Source organism: Mesocricetus auratus, unplaced genomic scaffold, assembly GCF_017639785.1.
Source record: "Mesocricetus auratus isolate SY011 unplaced genomic scaffold, BCM_Maur_2.0 Super-Scaffold_4256, whole genome shotgun sequence".
NCBI lineage: Eukaryota > Metazoa > Chordata > Mammalia > Rodentia > Cricetidae > Mesocricetus > Mesocricetus auratus.
The window spans coordinates 68,862,982-68,880,106 of NW_024429182.1; the positions used below are offsets into that span (position 1 = coordinate 68,862,982).

General features: G+C 37.0%; 1 protein-coding gene across 7 annotated transcripts in view; it reads left to right on the plus strand.

Annotated features, from left to right (window-relative positions):
* The window catches only part of Ate1 (arginyltransferase 1), a 118,512-nt gene that overhangs the window by 25,536 nt on the left and 75,851 nt on the right, over window positions 1–17,125 (plus strand). For all 7 annotated transcript variants that reach the window (XM_040753042.1, XM_040753050.1, XM_040753034.1 and 4 more), the window contains one exon: window positions 14,101–14,133. In XM_040753042.1, the coding sequence (XP_040608976.1) occupies window positions 14,101–14,133 (33 nt within the window). The remainder of the gene's footprint in view (window positions 1–14,100; window positions 14,134–17,125) is intronic.

Below are 17,125 nucleotides of genomic sequence, written 5' to 3' on the forward strand. Positions count from 1 at the left end.
ACAGTTTAAATTACATGTAGCATTTCATTCTTAAATTCTTAAGTATGCATTTTCAAAAAGGGAGACATGTTTCTATATAACACCATATTATTATAAACCTAAGAAAATTTACTTTCATTTTTAGGTGTAATGGTGTATGCCTTTAATTCCAGTACTTGGGAGGCAGAGGCAGGAGGATTGCCTGAGTTTGAGGTTAGGCTGATCTAGTGCTCTTAACTGCTGAGTTTCTTCACTATCCTCCAATATGTTACTTTTTAAAAATTGTGATTTGATGACTTTTATATTTAAAAAAAGTCTGAGCATTGGCTGCTTTTGCAAAGGACCTGAGTTTGATTCCCAGCACCCATAAGTGGCTCACAACTGTCTGTGACTGCCGTTCCAGGGGATGTATTGCTGTCTTTCTGGCCTCCATGGGCACCAGGCACCCATGTGGTACTTAGACTTAGATGCAGGCAAAAAAAGTAAACACATAAAAAAATAAAATAAAAATTAAAAACGTGTCTAAGTCAGTTGGTCTTTTTGTTTGTTTGTTTGTTTTTTGAGACAAGGTTTCTCTGTATTGTTTTGGAGCCTGTCCTGGAACTTGCTCAGTAGACCAAGCTGGTCTAGAACTTACAGAGATCCACCAGGACAGCCATGGCTATATAGAGAGTCCCTATCTTGAAAACATAACAAAACTAAACAAAAATACCAGCCAACTAACCAACCAAACAAAAAAAATCAAACAGACAAGGATTACTTCTGGCTCATTGGCAACACTTCTTTCCTGTCATTGCGATACTTTCTTTTTTGTTTTCAGAGATTTATTTTGTACTTTGTGTGTGTAAGGGGAAGGGAGTATGTACTGTAATTTCAGGTACCTGCAGAGGACAGAGGTGTTGGATCTCCCTGGAGCTGGTGTTAGAGGAAGTTGTCAGCTGCTTGAGGTTCATGCTGGGAACTGAACTCCATTCCTTTGCAAGAGCAGCAAGTACTCTTAACTGCTGAGTCATCTCTCCGGCCCAGTGCTCTTTTTTCTCAGATTGCAAGATAAGCTTGTTTTTGTGTGAACATACACCTATATAGATGTTTGCAATGCCTGAAGAGTTCAGAAGAGGGTATTGTATCCTCTGGAACTGGAATTCAAACAGTCTGAGCCTCCATTTAGGTGCTGGGAATTATACCTGGGTCCTCTGGAAGACCCAGCGCTCTTAATTGCTGAGTCATCTCTCCAGCCCTCAGGACAGTGTTCTTCAATCAACTGCAGATGCATAATTATAATAACTCACATTGCTTTTTTCCTTCATTTAAAAAATTTGAGACAGAGTCTCATATAGCTCTGACTGCCCTGGAACTAGCTTTGTAGACCAGGCCTCAAACTCACAGAGATCCGACTGCCTTTGTCTCTTAAGTGCTGGGATTAAAGGTGTGTGCCACCAGGCAAATAAAGTCTTTTTTTTTTTCTGTTAAAAATTTATGTGGTTTGAAGAGAAATCAGAGCATGGGAGTTCAATTATTGTTTTGAAATTATGTCCCTGCCTTTTAAAAGTAAATCCGAATTACGGACCTTTGCTTTAGTTAAGATAGTGTTAAAGTGCATCTCTGAAGTCTTTATGGTGTAGAGCTGCTGCTGTGGTGAATCACTGTTCACCCAGGGCTCTACTTCAGCACTATCAGCCCTTGAGTTTCATTTCTCTTGCCACCGTTTGAAAACTGGAGTATTCGAAAAGAAGCCCTAGTGTCATGACCCTTGTAAATGTGCTTTTGCTGTTGATTCATGAAGCCAGCTTGTATGAATGTGAAATTTATAGTGTTGGGAGCTTGTATTATATAGTTCATTTTAAAAATTAACTTGTAGCCCTCCCTGTGGCAGGCTGAAATATAAGGACCTCCACTTCTGGGAATACTTGTTTATATTTAAGTTGTTATATTTAAGTGTATGCGACTGGGCAGTCAGTGTGTAAAAGGGGAGAGGCCCCTCTGGTTCCTTTCTGACCATCAAGATAGGAAAGGAACTGGTGGACTGAATTTGCTGCCTGATTCCAGCCACCAGGTGGTGATCTAGGCCTGAAACACCTTTGTGCTTTCCTATTGGTTCAATGCTCTTTCTGTGTGATGTGCAGCTTGATGGAAAAATGCTATTCCTGTTTGTTAGACATATTTGCTTTGATTAAAGTGCAAGCACAAGTGATTCATTACCTGGAATTATTTAAATGTCTTAATATTATTTAACCCAGAGAAACTTTCAGCTTCCTTTTCTTTTGGTAGTTCTAATCTATTTAGAAAATTATTTAATGCATCAAAGTTATGTTGAGACCAATGCCACTTATGCAGAGACCAGTTACATGTAGTCGCATACTACACTATAGATACTGTACCTTCTGATTAGCTGAATTTGTATGATGGCAGGATCTGAATGTTTTGAATTTCTGGCAAGTACTAGGGATTGAACCTAGGGTCTGATGCTAGGCATGTACTCTACCGTGGCCTCTAAATAAAAACTTAAAACCCAGTTAAAAGTAGAAGTCTTAGGTAATTATTTAAAAATTGCTTTTTATGAGCAATTTCAGAGTTAGGACCCAATGGTATATTTTATTCAGTCATAAACTCTGTAAGAATTTGGAATTTGCTACTGATAGAAGTTAAATTGCCAAAGGGTTTAATTCATTTACTTATATTCATTCGTGCAAAGGCATTGTTGAATTTCTGACATGATGGTATTAGTATTTTCTGGTGAGAAACAAGGAAAGGGAGTTCAACCTAGCTCAGAAAATTTTGCTTACATTTTTCTGTTGCTTAAAATTTCCTAAACATTGTCTGAGATCCTAAACATTGTCAGCATCATATATAATATTAGTAATATTAGTGATAAGAGGATATTACATTTAGCCTAATTACCCCCCCCCCCCCGTGTGTGTGTGTGTGATTAGTGCAGGGCAGCATGTAGGAAAGTTAGTACTTTTTACAACAGAAGTTGGCCTAAATAATTAATATAGAATAACTAACATTGGTGAAGGAAGTATTGAAATAAATTTTCTAAAGGACTGAAACATTCTACATTCTTAGAAAATCTAAAATAACAACCTTTCCATGGTGTATTTTGTTCTTGTCTGTTCTCAGACATAATATGTCCTTGGGAATATTATTTTGCTCTTGCTGTATCTCAGCATCTCTGTGCCCCCACAATTGACTTCCCCACAGAGTTACTGGTCTATGTCATCTCTTATCCTCTTTCTTGCTTTTAGTACTTACATTAGTTTGTGTAGTGTTCAAATTTGTTCCCTTTTAAGTTTGTGATATATTTGTTAAAACATATAAGGTACTGTTTCAGAGGCAACAAGTAGCAACCCAGTGAATAAATCAGGTAAAGATCCTTTGCTTTTGTGGAACATTCATTGGAGTAAGACTATAAATGGTCAGAGATAGTCATTAAACAGCAAGCATAATGAAGTAGTAGTTTGCAGGTTGACAGGTGTTATTATAGAAAAGATATAATAGGTTAGAAATACTGGTCATTAGCTAGAAAACCAGATTACCAAATTTATTGTTAGTAATTTAGAAAATGGAAAATGATGCTTGAGAGATGCTTTGGTAAAATAATTTATTTATTCTGTTTTAAATTATGTATATGTGCCTTTGTGTGCGTGTGTGAGCACAGTGCTAGCTGAGATCAGAGGTTTCAGATCCCCTGGATCTGGAGGTACAGTCGTGAGGCATCTAACGTGGACTTTGAGAATTTGAACTCAGGTCTTCTGCAAGTACAGTACATGCTCTAAAGCGACAAGTTATTTCTGTAGCCCCCAGGCACGTTTTGTTTCTTCATGTTAACCATTTTTTTTCTTCAGTGACTTTGTCTTTGATTGAGTACCTGAAGTTCTTCAATAGTTTTGTATCTGAACTCTATAGTTAGGTATAACTTACCTAAGCACAGTAACTAGTGTAAGTAATTGTGCATACTTCTGTTGATTTTGAAAGTTGAGGAATGAAATGAAATGAAAGCTGTGAAATGGCTTTTTTTTTGGTATGAAACAGATGGTAATTCTGGTTTTTAAAATTTATTACATTTATTCATGTATTAGAGGGATGATAGATTGTAGGGCATGCTTAAGTGGAGTTCAGAGGACAGCTTGTAGGAGCCAGCTGTGTTTTCTTTTAGATTTGTTCATTCTGTTTAATGTGAGTGTTTTGCATGCCTGTGTGTATGTATGTGCACCACTGGTGTTCATGGAGGTTGGAAGAACATATCAGATCCCTTGAAATTGGAGTTATGCATGGTTGTGAACCACCATGTGGGTACTGGGAATTGAACCAGGGTCCTCTGCAAGAATTTCTCTAGCCCCTGATGGTAATTCTTATGAACCATGTTGTCTGAGAGTAAATGTGTCCAGTGAAAAATTGTTTGGGTTGATGGTATGAGATGAAAACAGTTAAAATTACTTCTGATGGTATAAGGTATAAACGGATCAGTTTTCTGCCTTAAACCTTAGCTCTCCACTCGTTTCCCATGCTGCTCTGAGAGAGTTCCGTATCCTTCAGCTGTTTTTTACTTTTAAGTTCCCTACTTGTGCAATGTGGAGGAGGAAGTAGTAGTACAACAGTGTTAGGCGTTTGAGCCAGAATGTTGATACTTGCTGCTGTTCATCTGTACTATAAGGAGTCATCAGGATGTCACAAATATCAAGACCACTGTTTTCTTCCTAAGTACTTTACAATTTGGCAACCTCTAATTTTATCTCTCTAGCTGTTTCTGTAAAACAGTCTGCTCTGTTACGTACTCATTTGACAAGAAGAGCATGCTGGCCTTCTCAGTAAGGTCAAGAGCAAATAAATGAGACTTCTGGTCAAATTATTTTCTTGTTTTGTTTTTCCATTTACATTAATATATTCATTCGAATTGAAAGGTCACATGTTTTATTCAGTTACTTATTTTCTTTTTGTTTGTTTGTTTTTTGAGACAGGTTTTCTCTGTATTGCTTTGTTGCCTGTCCTGGAACTCGCTCTGTAGACCAGGCTGGCCTCAAACTCACAGAGATCCACCTGCCTTTGCCTCCCGAGTGCTGGGATTAAAGGCCTGCGCCACCAACGCCCGGCTTAAATTACTGTTTTTCTTGCATCTTGCAGTGTTGAAAATTGAACCCAGGGCCTCATGTGTTTTAGCTCTAGTTTTGAATTTTAGTATTAATTTATTTCAAAGGGGGGGAAGATACAATTCATCAACAGGTAATTTTGATCCTTAAGAAATTTTTATGCTATTTTGACTCATTCTGTTATACCACATGAAACATGTAAAGAGCACCGTGTGCATTTCTTTTATTCCTTGGATTGGAGAAGGAGGAAGAATAGCATCTCTGGGTTTCTACTGGTGGCAGAACTTGGTTAGACTTGGGCTAGTTCTTTCCTTTTGATAGATTAGTTGTATCAGGTGACTAAAGTCAGTCACATACTTTGTGCTTGTTATTCCAGTTTAGAAAAATGTTTTGCCAGAGTCTGAAGAAAGGCACAATACCCAGCAGTGTTCCTGTAACTCAGAAGGCCAAGGAGCTTTGTCCAATTAGTGAGCCTTAGTTGACAGTTTTTAAGAAATGTTGGAGAGAGAATTTAGTTGTGAAGTTGAAAACTACTCAGGAAGAAAAAGGAAAATTTGAATGATGTCAAAAGCTCTTGACAATTGTCATCCTATAATAAAAGCTGTTTTTAATTTTCTGAGCCAGTATTGAGAAATTTACCTACAATGAGTTAAGCACATTTTAGAGAGTGCAAAGCTCATGTAATAGGAGTAATTTTTTTTTTTGAAACAGGGTTTCTCTGTGGCTTTGGAGGCTGTCCTGGAACTAGCTCTTATAGGCCAGGCTGGTCTGGAACTCACAGAGATCCACCTGCCTCTGCCTCCTGAGTTCTGGAGTTAAAGGCTTGCGCCACCAGATAGGAGTAATCTCGCTGTGAGGGCCATTTGTCTCTAGGCTTTCTATGTAGGTCTGCTTTTCCCATTAAATCTGAGGAACATATCAAGTGACCAATACCACCTAATAATGCCTCGTCTAAGCAAGGAACACTTGTGTTTTTGCTGTAGTAGTTCATTGTGTATGGCAAATAATTTTAGGTAACTGCTTGCAGATTTAAAAGTAGTTGATTTTCTGCTAGTTGGTAATTATACAAGTAAAGAAATAATACTTATCCAGAGAATAACTCTGCCTTAAATATGTTCAAATACAGAATATTTGTGTTGGTTTATAAATGTTGGTGCATATATGTCTGGGTTCTTATGTGACAATAGTATAGAAACACCTCAAAACTTTACATTTAGAATAGCTTCCATATTTCTTTTCCTGGGTTGTAGAAGAATGTGATTCTTTTATTCACCAAATCATATGAACATTTTAATTCCTTGTGTGTTTCTGTCACTATGGTAGAAAGATGCTTCAGTTATTCACTCAGCATATTTATTTCTTACCTTGCACATCCTAGGTAAGAAATAAAAAAAAAGAACTTTAAAATAGTGTTGCAGTCAATGCTGATACACAAGTGTCTTTGGAGTCCTTAACATAAATATGATAGATGTATTTCTTGTAGGCTGTTATTATTTTTTTTAAGACAGGATTTCTCTCTGTAGCCCTGGTTATCCTGGAACTTGCTCTGTAGACCAGGCTAGCCCTGAGCTCAGAGATCTGCATGGCCCTGCCTCTTGGGTGCTAGAATTAAGGTGTGCCACCCTGCTTGACTCTGTATTTCTCATTTTTTGAGAAATGTCCACACTAATTTCCACCAAGACTGGACTAGTTTTCATTCCTAGCAGCATAGAAAGACCACTACAATGAAAGCTTTAAACTGTTGGCGGAAGAAGCTGAAGAAAGTACTGTGAGTTAGAAAGACCCGCTGTGCTCGTGGGTTGGAAGAATTGAAATAGTAAAAGTGGTTGTATTAAACCAAGGGCAATCCACAGATTCATTACAATCCCCATCAAAATCCCAGAAATAGGAAAAAAAATCTTCAAATTTATTAGGAAGCATAAAGATAGTCAAAGCATTCCTGAGAGAAAAGAATACTGATGATTTCAAGTTGTATTACAGAGGCATAGTAAGTAAACAACATGGTCAGTTGATTAATGGAGCAGAATAGAAGTTCTTGGGGGAATTGGATATCCCAAATAGAAGAATAAATTAGATTGTTGCCCATCACCCTTTACAGCAACTAACTTCAAATGAATCAGAGACTTCATTGTAAGACTTGGAACTCTGAAACTTATAGGAAAATAATAGAGATAGGTAAGGACTTTCTGAACAGGGTCCTAAATGCCAGCAATTGACAAATGGGACCTCATGATAAAAAGCACAGGAAAGGAAGTAGTTAATTGAATGAAGAGGCAGCTCATAGAATGGGAGAAAATCTTTGTCAGATATTTATCTGACTGAGAATATCTAGAATATACAAAAAAGAAAAAAAAGCCCTCAAACCCTCTAAACAATATGGAAACAAACAGCCTAATCAACTCATGGTCTAAGGAGCTGGCAGTTTGTGAGAAAAGAAATACAAATGGCCAATAAACATGAAAAAATGTTCCAACTTCATTATCCATCAGAGAGATACAAACCAAAACTACATCGAGATTTCATCTTACTCCAGTCAGACTGTCAGTCATTAAGAAAATAAATAACAACAAATGCTAATTTTGATTTGTAGCTTTTGTGGCATTTTCTGCTTTTACTCAATTTATATTATTCTGATTTTTGGAAGGTATCTCACTTTCCAAGGTCAATTTGACTTCTGCATGCAATTGTGCATGTGTGTGTAGAGAAGTTGGTGTAGGGTATCTTAATTCACACTCCAGCATATGTTTTTAAAAAAATATTTATTTAATTTTTTTGAGATAGGGTTCCTTTGTGTAGACCTGGTTGTTCTGGAACTCGATCCTGTAGGCCAGACTGACCTCCAACTCACAGAGAGCCACCTTGCCTCTGCCTTCCAAGTGCTGGGATCAGAGGTGCATCACCACCCAGAACCAGCATACATATTTGAGATGGTATCTCTCATCTATGGTTTTAATGGTTTTGTTTTTGGAGCCTTTCTTGGAGAAATTTAGAAATAATTTTCCTCTTAAAAATTAATATAAATCCACCAGGTATGGTGGTGCACACCTTTGATCCCAGGACTTGGGAGGCAGAGGCAGATGGATCTCTGTGAGTTCAAGGCCAGCCTGGTCTATAAAGCAAGTTCCAGGACAGCAAGGGCTGTTATACAGAAAAACCCATCTTGAAAAACCAAAAAAGAAAAAAGAAAGCAAAACAAAACAAAACCATAAATCCTAACTTTACGACATGTCCTGTGCAGCGTTGACTAGACTTACATGAAATTTAAGCAAGTACAAGTCCCTTATCATGTAAGTTTGCACACAATATCTTATATGAAAATCAAGCTTTTTGTAAATGTGGGAGTCCGAAGAGTCCTTAGATTATCAGTATTCCTTGTAATTCTCGTAAGGCAAAGGTGAAGCTAAGCAGCTGTAGCTTGCAGCATTACCAAGCATTATTTGGATTTTGAATCATGGAAATAAGTATCATTCATGGGGCACCAGCTTCGAAAAGTGTTTTGCTGAAATTGGTTTACAGATTATAAAGAAAAAGAGGCACAAAAAAAAAAGAAAAAGAGGCACAATAATTTAAGTCACTCAGATGAACTTATAGAGCCAATGAGATCCCAGACTACTGAACTCAGTTCACTGTGAAGATTTTCATTGTCTTTTTTGTTTTGTTTTGTTTTTCAAGACAGAGTTTCTCTGTGTAGCCATAACTGATCTGAAAATTGCTCTGTAGACCAGGCTGGCCTTGAACTCAAAGATCCACCTGCCTCTCCCTCCTTCTCGCTGGGAGGGACTAAAGGCATCATTGTCATCTTTTCACATTCATTGAGGCTTGATGCTTTGTGCAAAGTTCTGGTCAGAATGTAGTATATATGATTAATATTTCAACCTAAAATATTGATTGGAGAATATCTGTAATAAGAATTTTTTTTTTTTTGGTTTTTCGAGACAGGGTTTCTCGGTGGCTTTGAAGGCTGTCCTGGAACTCACTCTGTAGACCAGGCTGGCCTCGAACTCACAGAGATCCGCCTGCCTCTGCCTCCCGAGTGCTGGCTGTAATAAGAATTTAAGTAATCATTTTTTTGCATTTTTACTCTTTTAATAGATAAACATCCAGTAGTTCTCAGATCTTGGTTTTGACTCTGTTATATGCATATTTAATTCTCATTCTCCTGAGAGGCTTTAAAAATGGTTCTGGTTGTGTCTTTAGATTCGTCTGGAAGGGTTAAACTTTTTGAAGTGTAATATGAAACTTTATACCTTTGTTGACTTAAATTTCTAAGAATTGTATGTTTATGAGAACCACATTTGTAACATAAAATTCTGAGGTGATATTTTGTTTATGATCTAATAAATAAAGCTTGCCTGAAGATCAGAGTACAAAGCTAGCCATACTAGTTAGCCTTAGAAACCAGGCAGTGGTGGCACACACCTTTAATCCCAGTACTCAGGAGACAGAGGCAGATGGATCTCTGTTAGTTCAAGGCCACCTAGGGCTACACAAAATTGATCCATTCTAAAAGAGAAACAACTCGTCCAAAGTTAATCCCAGTACTAAGGAGGTGGAGACAGGAAGGGGTATGGCTGGACAGAGAGAGGAATATAAAGCTGTAGGAGACAGGAGCTCTGTGCAGCCTGAGGATTTGTAGACAGATGCAGTCTGAAATCAGCTGTCTGTGCAGTAATCTGAAGCAGGCAGTCTGAGGACGCAGTTGTCCCTTTGGTAAGAGCATTGGTGGAGGTAAGAATTCTCTAGTGGCTGGCTGCTCTGCTTCTCTGATCTTTCAGCTTTCACCTCCTGATAGCTGACTCTGAGTTTTTATTATTAAGACTGAAGAGAGAGTTCATGCTACAAGACTCAGTTTTATCCTGCTGGAAAACAACCTGCTTATGCAGGGCATTGGAAAGGAGTATACAGTGTGACTTAATACAATGTAGAATTGTAGCTGAATTAAGACTTCCAAGGTTCTAAGAGAACTTTGAGGTTAAGATTAATAATTGCAAAATGCTAAATAAAGATTTTAATAGATTATCTAAAGTAGAGACATTATATATAGACCATGTGTTAAGGAAAAGGTCAAGGAATAGGAGCAAAGAAATTCTGGGTGATTGATATGAACAGTTACAGGATTGGAATTCCACTTTGATGGAAACAGTTCACTTCTGTTCTTTGTTTTATTTTCTTTTAATTAACTAGGCTTTTTTGAGAAAGTGTCTCACTATATAGCTTTTGCTGTCCTGGATTATTATTCTTCTTCTTCTTCTTCTTCTTCTTCTTCTTCTTCTTCTTCTTCTTCTTCTTCTTCTTCTTCTTCTTCTTCTTCTTCTTCTTCTTCTTCTTCTTCTTCTTCTTCTTCTTCTTCTTCTTCTTCTTCTTCTTCTTCTTCTTCTTCTTCTTCTTCTTCTTCTTCTTCTTCTTCTTCTTCTTCTTCTTCTTCTTCTTCTTCTTCTTCTTCTTCTTCTTCTTCTTCTTCTTCTTCTTCTTCTTCTTCTTCTTCTTCTTCTTCTTCTTCTTCTTCCTCTTCTTCCTCTTCTTCCTCTTCTTCCTCTTCCTCCTCTTCCTCCTCTTCCTCCTCTTCCTCCTCTTCCTCCTCCTCCTCCTCCTCCTCCTCCTCCTCCTCCTCCTCCTCCTCTTCCTCCTCTTCCTCTTCCTCCTCTCTCTCTCTCTCTCGCTCTCTCTCTCTCGCTCTCTCTCTCGCTCTGTCTCTCTCTCTGTCAGGAAAAGAAGGAACTTTCTAAATATAACTAACAGTTTGCACCTAGAGTACTGTTTACGAAAATTTAGTATCAACATTAGTTGCCTCTCTGGAACTGTTAGAAGGTGTTGTGAGACAGGCTACCAGTGATGGATAGCCTAGTGGGTACCAGGATCAGAAATCAGAATGCCTCCTTGTAAACAAGTTGAACCAGTTGCTAGGAAACACAGATGTTGACCTAATGTTTTCTTCCTTTACTTCTAGAAGTTTAAAGGATTTAAAAATTGATAGTGAAACATTGTATGTTGAATTCTAAATATAGACGATAATCCTTATGCTTCTGATCTTTTAAAAATTCAAGATAAGAGGCAGGAACAATGATTTAGTGGTTAGGAGAGTACACTAATCTTCTAGAGACCCTGAGTTTGGTTCCCAGTACCCATTTGGGTTGCTTACAGCCTTTTGTAACTCCAGCTCCAGAGGAGACACATACATACACTTGTGCATACAACTAATTACAAAATAAAATAAATTAAGAAAGTTTCCAGTGTGGTGGTGTATTCTTTTAATCCCAGCATTTGGGAGGAAGAGGCAGGAAGATCTCAGTTCAAGGCCAGCTTGGTCTACAAGGAGAATGCCAGGACTATTACACAGAAAAACCCTGTCTTGAAAAACGAAACAAAAAAAATAAACAAGCAAAAAAAATTATACACATTTTATTAAGTGGATCAAAGTTTAACATTATTATTAACTTAAAATCTGTCTACTTGTTTTCAATTAGATTAAGATTTTTTTCAGAAGGATTCTTTAAAATAGATAAGGGATATAGATAAATAAGGCAAGTGGCAATATTTTTGCATCCTATTGTTTCTGAAGTGATCAAGTATATTCTCATCTGTATGTCAGTAAGGGACTTTGTAAAAACATGATAATAATAATAATGTTTTTCTCAATAGGCATGAGTATCTTGAGGAAGATCTTATTAGCTACACAAATTGTTTCTTATTTAATAGCATGAATGCATCCTATCCATGTTAGGAATGGTATTGAGGTTTTAATATGGGTTACTTACTTTGGCCATAGTAATTTTTTTTAAACTGGACTTAAATTTTTAGTGACTTATTTTCACAACAAAATTGAGCATAGTCATTTTCTTATCTTGACTTGTCATCATGATGCTGTTTGTTGAAAGGAACCCGATTTTTTTCTGTCAGTCTTAGTGAATTTACACAGTATCTTTTACCAATCATTTTTTTAAGATGTTAACATTTGTACTGAGAGCATAACTTGTATAATTTTTGTTAGGGCGTCTCCAAGTAACTGCCTGAAGTAGAACAAAGCAACTGGCTTCACCATCACATTAATAGAAAGGAAGCATGTTGAAATCTTTTTCATGTCCTAGGAATAGTATGTATGTGTCTTGTGATTTGTTATTCTGTTTTTACTGCTTTAAGGTTGCAAACTTACATATTTCGTATTTCAGCAGTTCAAACATGATGAGCATTTCACATTTCTTATTTTGAAAACTTGGCATTACTGATGTTAATTGTACTTATTACAAATATGCATGCTAGTGTGTGTGTGTGCGTGTATAAATTTTGGACCTCAAGAAGACATTAGCTTCCTTAGACAGCATTGATGTAGTAGTTGTTGTTTGTTATTTAAAGTGACTTCTGTTTTGATTGATGCTGGGCTGCTTACAAATCCAAAAGTATACATATAGCATAGTTGATATGTACATATAGGAGTAAGCATAGAAATCTTATAATATCTAAGTTCTGACTTAAAAATTTTTCTTCCCTGTTGCTCTCCATTGTTAAAATGATCTAGTATCTCAGCTGGTACTTTATGCTTTGGGGAAGAGGAGTATTTGTCTTAGTTTGAGCTATTGCAAAAGACCTCAAGACCATAAAATTTACTGTAAATTTAGTTGTGTCATATCAGTATTATGGAAACAGCATTTTGGTATACCTTGTACTTTCAGAAAAGTTCTAACAATAAGATTGGGTTTGACATTAAAGAAAAAAATTTTATAGGCTGCATTTTAATGCATCTTGCAGTGTAAAGCCTAGGTGATAGTAGTAGCTTTGACATGTAATGTGTTATTTTGGTATATTTTATAGTTTGGGGAGGGTGTAGCTGATACTTTTCAAAACTATTAAGGGAAGCTTCTTATAGAAAACTAAACATTGAGTGGCTATCATCATATATGAAGGAATCCTCTGTCTTCATCTCTTACACTCATTAATTTAATATAGAGAGTCTTGTTTTTATTCAACTCTCATTTCTTACCTCTACACCTTTCCCCAGTGGTGTAGAAGGGGAACCCCAGATGTTATGTAATTTTACTGATATTTCAGTCCCTTCCTCTCCCAGTTTTGGGGCACAGACTCAAGACCACCTACAGGATGGGCAAGCTTTCTTATGAATGAGCTATATCCTTAGCTCCTCAATGTGTATCTCATAGAGAACAGAAATTATTTGTATTCCCCATGAGTACAAATTAGCTTTGTTATAGAGAAGTTCAAGAGTGCTTGGAAACACACTTGTCACTTCAGCTTATTGTTGTTATGCATTTAGAAAGATGAATTTATATCACTTGGACATTTGATAATCACAGCGATTCTCAAAGGGGATGTTGATTTTATAAATATATCTAGTTACACATGAATTTCCTTTAGTGTGTATGAGACATCTGACAGTTTGCATTGTCAGTAGTACCTGCCCCTCCCTCCAGAATTGTTTGTTTAAATACTGAGAGACAAGCAACATGTAATAGTAATATGTAGTGTTCTGTTATCCTATGAGTCATTAATCAAAGAGAGGTGAGGGGAAATAATAGGGAGGTAGGAGAAAGAACAAAAATGAAAGAAGGAATATGGAATGAAGAGTGATGATAAGAGTAAACATGGCAGCAGAGGGATGCTACACACTCTCACTTTCTGATGGGACTGCCTATTCTTGGCATTAACTAAACCTAGTTTTACGGCTAGGATCAGAATGATTGTTGATTCTTTTTTCACTGGGTGTTTTTGTTTTTTTTTATGTTCGAAGGTTGTGAGATAAAAATTAGAAATGAAAATATTTTAGAACTAATTGTGCTTGTATTTGCTTTTACACAAATATTTAGGGTTGTTTATGTAAACTAATTCAAATAGTTGAGTACTTTTTATGGGCTGAGTTGAATTGTTTGCTCTGGGTAGATTATACATTATAGAAAACATAAACTTTGTACAAACTTTGACTTCAGATGCTTTTACTGGAAAATTGTAAAATGTTTTTTCTTTGTGTGTTCTTTCTTACTGCCCCTTTCCCGGATGAAACTGATTCTATTTAAATTGGACTCTGCAGTTCACAAGATTCCTTTGCAACTCACCATTGGAGGTAAGAGATTGCTCTCAGATCTTCATGTTAGTGCCACCAGCAGAGTAGCTCTGCTTAGTCTTTCCTCAGGCATTTGTCTGATAATTTATTAGTGATTATTCTAAAGCAATACATTTTTCACTAATAGTAATGGTATGAACACAACCATTTTTTTTTGGTAACAGCTATTCATCTTTGCAAGTAGTCACTGCTCCTTTAGGTACTTTCTTTCTCAGTAGGTAGAGAGGAGTTAGCCCTAGATTGTGTCTCTGTGACCCTTGTGTTGCTTCATCCCTGCTTACATCACTGTCATGCTTCAGCAGCCTGGATAGGCAAAAGCTGTCATCAAGGAGGGTTCACCTGGATAAGAGACCTCAGGAGCAGAAGACCTGCTTGGCATTTTCGATAAAGCATTGTTCTTGGTGCCCCCTTTACTTCTCATTTAGTCTTCATCCTGTTCTCATTTGGACCTCAGTCAGGGATAAAGTGTGGGGTTAAAAACAGTTAACTAAATGTCCAGAGAACCGGAATCATGTGAGCTGTGGTGGTAGAAAACCATGTAGATGGTTGTGGAGAGCGGAAAAAGCTGAGCACTGTGAATAGAGGCTGGACTTGAAGCCAAGCTGGTGTTTAAGATGTCTCTTTACTTACCTAGCCACATGATAGTAACAGTCAAAACTTTTCTGAGCCACCCTTTCGGATGAGGCAAAAGATTTGTGAACACACTTGTGCTGTTCAAATCCTATAAGATTTTGTATTCTTCTTTTAAGCTGGACTGCCCTTTATGCTCCAATCTTAGTTTTTTATTTTGTTTTGTCCTTTGGCTTATCCTTGTCTTTTTCTTTGCTTCTTTTGTTTGTTTTACTTTAAGAGTCCCCCACTTTCTTGGTTCCCAGCCTCAGATCATTCTCCTTTTTAGAGTTGAACCACTGCCTTTTATTTTAGACAGGGTTTCTCTGTGTAGCAGCTCTGGCTGTCGTGGAACTCCCATTGTAGACTAGACCAGGCTGGCCTCGAACTTGCAGAAATCCACCTGCCTTTGCCTCCTGAATCCTGGGATTATAGGTGTGCACCACCATACCTGGCCATAGCCTTATATTCTTTTATGAGACCGTCTCTGGTCTCCTTAGACATTAAGAATTGTTCCATTTTAAATAGTTTTATAATGTTGTTTTCATTTGATTATTGAAACTACTCTTAATAATGAGTGGTGGCCCATCACTAGTGTGAATCATTAGTAGGGGAAATGGACCAGACCAGAGAAGTCTTAAAATGGAGGCAAAGTATATCAGTGGAAGGATGCTGTGCTGTGGGTTGAGAGGGACATGGGTGGCCAATGGGCAACTCATTTAGTCCTGGACTGCAGCTTTGAAATCTGAAATGGAAGTAATACTTACAAGGTTATTATAATTAAATGAAGTGATTTGTGGCCAACACTGAGCATAGTACAGGAAATTTTAAATAATAAAGTAGAAATCAAAAAACAATAACAAGAAACTTGGAGACATTATGCATCTTATTATCTGCTGAAGTTGAAGAAGTGCTTTTTGACCATCAGACAGAAAAGGCTAGAAAATTTTGTTTGGCTATTTGAAGAGACGTAATTTTGTACATGAAGACAAATATAGTTAAAGGTAATTCAGGGCCTAGAAAGATGACTCACTTGCTGTTCTTAAAGAGAATCTGGGTTTGTTTCCTAGGTTTTGCATGGTGGCTCACAAATTTATAATTCCATTTCCAGAGGATCCAATACCCTTTTCTTTCCTCTCTGGGCAACAAGCATGCATGAAGTACATATACATACATACATACATACATACATACATACCACTCATACACATAAAAATGAATCAATCTTTGAAAACTAAGGCAGTTTGGAGAAAGTAATAAAAGGGTTATTTAATATATTAAATCTTTTTGAATTGATACAGTATCTTTGCCATTTCTTTTGCACAAAATTATGTTAAATGCTATAAGTAGTTGATAAAATAGTGCAAGTGACACATGATGATGTAATTGTGTATTATTAATGTTAGAAATGCAGTTTAAAACACTAAAGTTGCGTAAAAAATTGCTTCCATGTGGAGGGTGTTAGTAAGGAGGCTAGAGTTGGAGGTTTACATCACTGGTCAAGTAACATTTAGGTCAGTGGTTCTCGACTTCCCGCATGTTGTGACCCTTTCATAAAGTTCCTCATGTTGTGGTGACCCCCAGCTGTAAAATTATTCACTTGATACCTTATAACTAATTTTGCTAATGTTATGAATTAAAATGTAAGTATTTGATATGTAGGATATCTGATATGTAACCCCTGTGAAAGGGCCAGTCAACCCTCAAAGGGATCACAACCCACAGGTTGAGAACCACTGATTTATGAATATATTTCTCTTAACTGTAAGTTCAGGGAGAAGAGGACCTTGTTTTCCTCATGTTCCTATTGTTAATGTAGTAAATTGTACATAGTAGGAACAGCCTTAATAAATATTTGTTGGGTGGGTGGGCTGGTAGATGAATGGATGAAGAGATTACTGAATAAGCTTGGTGGTGCTGAGGCTAGGTGTAGTGGTCTTTCAATCATAATTTGACAGGACTCAACCAACAGCAAATAAAGTTTACTGTTTGTATTTTAATATGCTTGACCATCTTCCTAGCTTGATTGAACCTACTTAAGATTGAAAGCTTTGTTTTTTTCACCTTTGAATGCTATCAGTTGTAGAAAGGACTTGGAGTTTACTAACTACTACAGTTAAGTGAGGTGCCGAGTGTATGGGATCTGTAGTCTTTGATGAAAAGTATAAAGGAATAATATCACGATCAGATTTGAGCAATTGTCATTTTGTTTTCTTTCTTCACTCAGTTATTTGAAGTTGGCTTGATTTTTTTATTAGTAGGCTTTTTGATATATAGGAAGAAGACAAAATAATTACAGATGATTATCTTCCCCCTTCCCCTTCTCTGGTAGGAAATACTGTGAGAGTTTCTGTTGGTATTTCTTTAACTTGGAATTCCACAA